This window comes from Vombatus ursinus, unplaced genomic scaffold (assembly GCF_900497805.2).
Source record: "Vombatus ursinus unplaced genomic scaffold, bare-nosed wombat genome assembly UNPS02010394.1, whole genome shotgun sequence".
NCBI lineage: Eukaryota > Metazoa > Chordata > Mammalia > Diprotodontia > Vombatidae > Vombatus > Vombatus ursinus.
The window spans coordinates 9,309,145-9,315,144 of record NW_020950172.1 but is presented as its reverse complement, the minus strand read 5'-3'; the positions used below and the strand labels follow the sequence as shown (position 1 = coordinate 9,315,144).

General features: G+C 49.0%; 1 protein-coding gene across 1 annotated transcript in view; it reads right to left on the bottom strand.

The window, feature by feature from the left end:
• Positions 1 to 541: 541 nt before the first annotated feature.
• A4GALT (alpha 1,4-galactosyltransferase (P blood group)) overlaps positions 542 to 6,000 on the bottom strand; it is a 28,806-nt gene continuing 23,347 nt past the window's right edge. Inside the window, exon 2 of the mRNA XM_027854233.1 lies at positions 542 to 5,181. Within this exon, the coding sequence (XP_027710034.1) occupies positions 4,063 to 5,136 (1,074 nt within the window). The 5' untranslated portion in view covers positions 5,137 to 5,181 and the 3' untranslated portion in view covers positions 542 to 4,062. The remainder of the gene's footprint in view (positions 5,182 to 6,000) is intronic.

The following is a 6,000-nucleotide window of genomic DNA, read 5'->3' as shown; positions in this document are numbered from 1 at the left end:
CAGAACAGAATGTTTTCATGGAAGCAGAAAAGAAAAATAAACTCAGCAATTACCCCCCTTTTACCCCCAAACCCCAAATAAATATTTAAAGAGAGAAGGAAAAATGAGTGACCCAATTCATTCTGTAAATGACTACATCTGACCATGAGAAAGGTCCAGTAGACAATAGCATTTGATTAGAGCTAAAATAACAGCCTGGGAGTGGGGGCAGGGACCGTCTCATTAGCTTCCCTCCAGGCTATGTGCAAGGCAAAAAATGCAACCCAAGATTCTCCAAGCTCCAAAGAAAAGCAAGGCTTTGGAGATTTGAAGTCACAAGCACCTCTGAGCTCATCCAGTCCAGTCTCATCATTTTACAGGTGAGGAAACTGAGGCACAGAGAGTGAGGTTACCTGCCAGAGGTCACAAAGGGAATGAGTGGCAGTGCTAGGATTTTTTTTTTTGGTTAGGCAATGGGGTTAAGTGACTTGCCCAGGGTCACTTACTTGCCCAGCTAGTAAGTGTTATGTGTCTGAGGCTGGATTTGAACTCAGGTCCTCCTGAATCCAGGGCCAGTGCTCTATCCACTGTGCCATCTAGCTGCCCCGGCAGTGCTAGGATTTGAACAGAGGTCATCTGGCTTCAGATCCAGGTTTCTTCTCATTGTATTACCCTGCCTCTCACTTCTCAACCAGACGCTTTCCAGGTGTTGGAGCCCAGAGCTAAGCTGCCTCCCACCTTGCACCATGGCTCCCCAGGCAACAAGGGACCACCACCCATGCTCTTCTTTGACTGCTATCTTGGAGCCAACCTCAGTCAGGATCCAGAGTCTAGCAACTAGAAAAGTGAATGTGTGTGATACTAGTGAGCATCATGGAACCATGAAGGGCTAGTTGGATCTGGGCTGGCTTCCTCTCAGAGAGGATTTGGAAGATTCCAGGCCCCTCCTGGCTTGTAAACCAACCAAAGTTGCTTAGCTATAGTCAAGGACGGGAAATAAACTGCTGGGTTTGGCCTCCATTTTGAGGGAGAAGAGAGGGGAAGCTTTCTGATATCGGATGAACAGGAATGAAGACAGGACAAAGCCCTAGAGGCAGGGGATGAAACATGGCAGCAGGGAACCCACACGGATCTGTTGAGGAAAGCTCTCATCTGGGTCTCTTCTATTCTAGCCTGCTCCTTGACTCCCCTTATTCCTTCTCCATCCTCTTCCACCAGTAATCTGTGAAGAGGGCAAGGGACAGGTGTGTAACTTGATAAACTTTCTAGTAATGATGAGGTTTCCATGTGCTTCCTTCCCATATCACAGTGGGTAGGGAAGTCATATTCTTCACTCCACCCCTCACCCAAAAACCCAGTAGTAGAGAGTGAGGCGTATCATACAGATGCCTGAGACACTCTCCTTTCACATGTGGGGCTCACAGAAAAGCAACCAAGTTCAAGCTACTCCAAAGGTCCTCATCCACTTCAAACCACAGCTCATGAGCCCCCAAGCCATGTGTTATATTTGGATGAGGGCAGGAAGGGAAAAAATAAAATCCCCTACCTCCCTACAATAACTAAAGATTGTTGTTAGATATCTTCTTTCCTGCATAGTGCCTGGTTCAACTTTGTGGGGGAGCAGACCCTGAAGTCGAGATGGACAGATTACGTGAGTAGCCAGGGTTACTTATTACCCACAGCTCCATGTTCCCCCAGCTCAGGATCCTGGCCATTTGGCTCTCTTTATGGGCAGCCTGGGGAGACTCATTCAGCTGGGTTGACTTCTCTTCTCCCGTAGGCAGACCTTAATTCTTTCCAGTAGTTGGTTTTCCTAAGCCTTTGAATGTTTTTTGTTCTCTCTCTCTCTCTCTCTCTCTCTCAATTAAACACACTAGCACAGTTGGGACATTCAGAGTTGGGAACTGAGACAGGAAAGGCCAAGCTCAGCCCCCAAAGAACCTGACAGCCACCCCTCAGGAGAGACCCCTGGAAGCTAGAGGGCAGGCAAGGTCATGACAGGGCATTCTTAGCTTCTCACAGGATGGGTGCTGCAGGGCACAGGAGACCCTCGGTGCAGATCAGGAGGAAATAGAAAGTCAGACCTCATTGGCTTGTGCTGGTTTTGCTTTACTGGTGTGTTTTTCTTCTTTCTTTTTCATTCCTGGTTATAAGGGATGGCTTTTTGGGAGAGGGAAAGGAGAAAGGAAAAGAGGGCAAGATTGGGAAAAACAGTCAATGAAGAACGCAGAACCAAGGATGACAGGGGCCAGACTCATGAATTCCTTGGCATAGGAAGTCCTGGACAAGGAAAGTCTCTACCAATGCACAGTGACCCTCTGCCACTTATACAGTTTGGGGTAGGGTACAGGCACTGAGGGGTTAATTAAAATGACTTGCCCAGGGTCATACAGCCAGCATAAGAGAGGGGATATTTCCTAGTCCCCAGATCAGTGATCTATATCCCTCCTGTTGGCCTATCATTAAAAAGCAAAAGACATCTATTAAAATGTAAATAAAAATAAAATTTTTAGTTAGGGAGGAGACTCAGGGCCAACACTGGAGAAATCTTCTCAAGAAGCCCCCAGTGAAGACCATGTACAGATGGCTCGGGAGGGCATGGGGCTTCACTGGCCTCATTTCCACTGTGAGCTCAGAAATCAGTCAGGTAGGCACAATGGCTGTGCCCCAGCCTCTCATCCAGGCATTCAAGGACACTTACATGAGTGCTTGACTATTAGAGAGCCACTTCCGGACTGGGAATGCCAAATGAGGAAATGTTTCCAAGATCACTGTTCCCAACAAGATCCAGGGGAATGGCACCTCCTTCTAGCCAACCAACCTTTGTCTGCTCAGACAATCTGCTGAGGTGGAAACTTCTCAAGACACCCCGGGGTTTGATCCAACTTTTTCTTTGAATCTAGCAAAGTGAGTGGGTCCCTGGGGGAAACAAGGCTAGTTTCACTCAATGAGCTTCCAAGAAGATCTGAGAGTGAGGGTAAATGGCAGGAGGTTGGGGGAGAAACATCTACCAAGTTTAGGGAGCCTCCTAGCAGGAAGGGTGCCAGGCGTCCTATAACAATACCCCTACCAGAAGGTTAGGGTCTGTAGTGTCTCTGTAGCATAAAGAGCATTGAACTTGGAGTAGGGAAGACCTGTGTTCAAATCCTGCCTCAGGCACTTATTAGCTCTATGACCCTGGGCAAGTGACACATAACCCTCCAACCCTGGTTTCCTTCCCTCTAAAATGAGGCTAATAAAGCATCGGCCTCCCTGGGATGGTGGAGATAACACAATTTGGGAACCATGTCAAAAGAAGTGTTGGTATTGTTGTTATATTTCCTCTCCTGGTCTTACCTGATATGTGGGGAGGGGGGAACAGAGAGAGGGAATATTTTAGGGGTTTTCTCAGAGTCTCCTCTCAAATGCCTTTCTCAAGACCCCCCCCCCCAAAGTCAGTGGCTGACCCCATGCTGGTTGATTCAGGTTCATTTCTGAAAGGGACAAAGTGAGGGTGGGAGTAGGATAGGGGAGAAGACAGAGAGGTTTTCCCCCTTAGGTTCTCCAATATGAGCTCCTGCTTCCAGCCTTCAAAGAGCTGAAGAAGTCACGTTCATCTCAATATTGAGACCGACCTGGGAGAGTGGAAAGAAACCCCCACCCCCTAGAAACTTTTGACCTCCCGGACATCACGAACAACCTTTTCTCCCTCTTATCTTATGGACAATGTCTTCCTGCTTTGCGTACTTTCTGCCTCCTTTGCCCTGAAGTTTCCATCCCAGCTTCCATTCTCTGGTCTCTTGTGACAAACACCTCCCCTCGCCTCGAGGCTGATGGCCTTTTCCCCCATTCTGTTCTTTTGGATGCCCACAGTCCTAACTGGTGGATGGCTACCACCTCAGGACACCTAGAGCAGACGCTCTGGAAGGACCGTCCAACACTTCCAGCCTCCAACCCAATCAGAATTCCCTACCCACAGAAGATCATAGTTCTTTAGCTGGAATGGGCCTTCCAACCCAGGTACTCCTTTCTGTAAAGATGGCAGATAGTGTTGAGCCAATGCTTTTTTGAGAGGGAGGGGAGCCTGGAGTCCACCTCAGCTCTTCAGAGATACATTTTCATGACCTCCGATGTCATAGGGCAGTATCGGGAATAGAGCTTCGCGAGCAGCACCTTGGAAGTGACGTCAAAGCTGACGCTCTGGCTCTTTGTGTTCCACACATGGACTGCGTAGGTCTTACTCAGTAGCGCTTCGTATTCCCGCAAGCTGATGGCTTCGAAGTACTTTTTCCAGTTCTGCCACGTAATAGGGTAGAAGGCTTCTTGGGGCAGGGCCCGGACCCCTTTGCAGCTTTGGTGATCCTGGAGGCTCCTACTTCCACACCACTTTTTGAAGACACGGGTCAAGAGCTGGGGGCCTTGGTGGCCCCAGATCCAGCCATTGTAATGATCCACAAAGTCCTGCATGCAGAGCTGGATGAACTCATGCCTGGGCTCAAAGGCGAGGAAGGCCCCATTCAGCACATACTTGGACTGAGTGCCCAGGGCATTGGTGAAGTTTTTCAAATTTTTAAGTACGATGAAGTCCGTGTCCAAATAAATCCCCCCAAACTTCCACATGATGGCTATTCTAGCAGCATCCGAAAGGATGGGGAGGAGGTACGGCTGCCATCTTTGGTGAAGGGAACTGTACCAGCTGGCTAAAGGGGTGCCCTCAAAAAGGTCAGTCAGGTCCAGTGGCTGGAATTCCACATTGGAGAAACACCTCAGCAGAGAGACGCCCAGGTGCTTGGGTAGGGTGGAGTTCCTACCAACCAGGCCCTTCATGAGGACGACAATCCTGGTACCGGGGTGAGTCCTGGAGGCAGATTCCGCCGAGCACATGAAGAGGAAGCTCGGATCGGTTCGGTCGGAGGTTTCCACAAAGAAGATGTCCCCTGGAGGGGGAGGGGGAGGGGGCTCGCCCAGGACGAGAGGGGGAGGTGAAGGAAGGACAAGGGGGCACTTAACCTCTAGAGGCAGACTGTGCAGCTGGGTCTTGTATCTGGATTCCGCCATCCAATAGACCATGATGGAGACGAGGAACATGAGCTTGAAAGTGACAGCGAACAGAGCGCACATCCTCTGGTTGGTAGATCCTCGGAGAAACTTCAGCACGCACACGAGCTGCTTGGACATGGTCCCCAACCACAGAGAAGGGCTTTCGGGAGGAACGGGGGGAATCTGCAAAAGAATTCACACGGTGAGGACAGACTGCCAGAGAGGCCAAGGCAAGAGACGTTTTTCACGACACATAAAATTATAGCTGGGATTCTGTTATTTACCACACCCACTGCAACAACTAAGGACATTTTAAGGGTTTCAATGTGTTTTACAGTGGGGAAGGGACAAGATCAGGATGGCCTAGACCAACTGCTTCTCCCCTCCCTCCACCCCAACAGATAGAAGTTCAAGTCTTCAGAGGAAGGATGCAGACAATGAGAGACTCCTTCCCTCTATCTGTGTAGTCAAGCTTGACTGAATTAAGAGTGCAGCTAGCCGTTGGCTGCTTGAAGCACTGACCACAGCCCTGGTGGCCCTTTAAAAATCAAGGCATACTCTAGGGAGTGAGATAAGAGGCACCTCTGAGAAGTGAGTTGTGCCTATAGAGATGCAAGATCAAATTAATGGTAAAATGTCTGTAGGTCAGAATGTCAGTTTTTTATTATTCACAAAAGATATTCTTCATAAGCCCCCACTGTAAAAAGTGCTTATTTAACAACCAGAAGAGGGTCTGATTCTATGGGTGCCATATTTTGGCAAGGCTCCATGGGGGAGGGTCATGAAGGTGGAGAAAAAGTTGGAGATTGTGACACGAGAAGATGAGGAAACAGAACTGGAATGTTCAGTTTAGAGAACAGAAGCTGGTCGGGAGGGGTGGACGTGGTATAGTCACCACTTTCGAGTGTCTGAATGGTTATATGAAAGAGGGATTAGGGTTGTTCCTCTTGGCCTCAAAGGGCAAAACCAGAAAGAGCAGAGAGAAGTGGCCCAGAGAGAGAA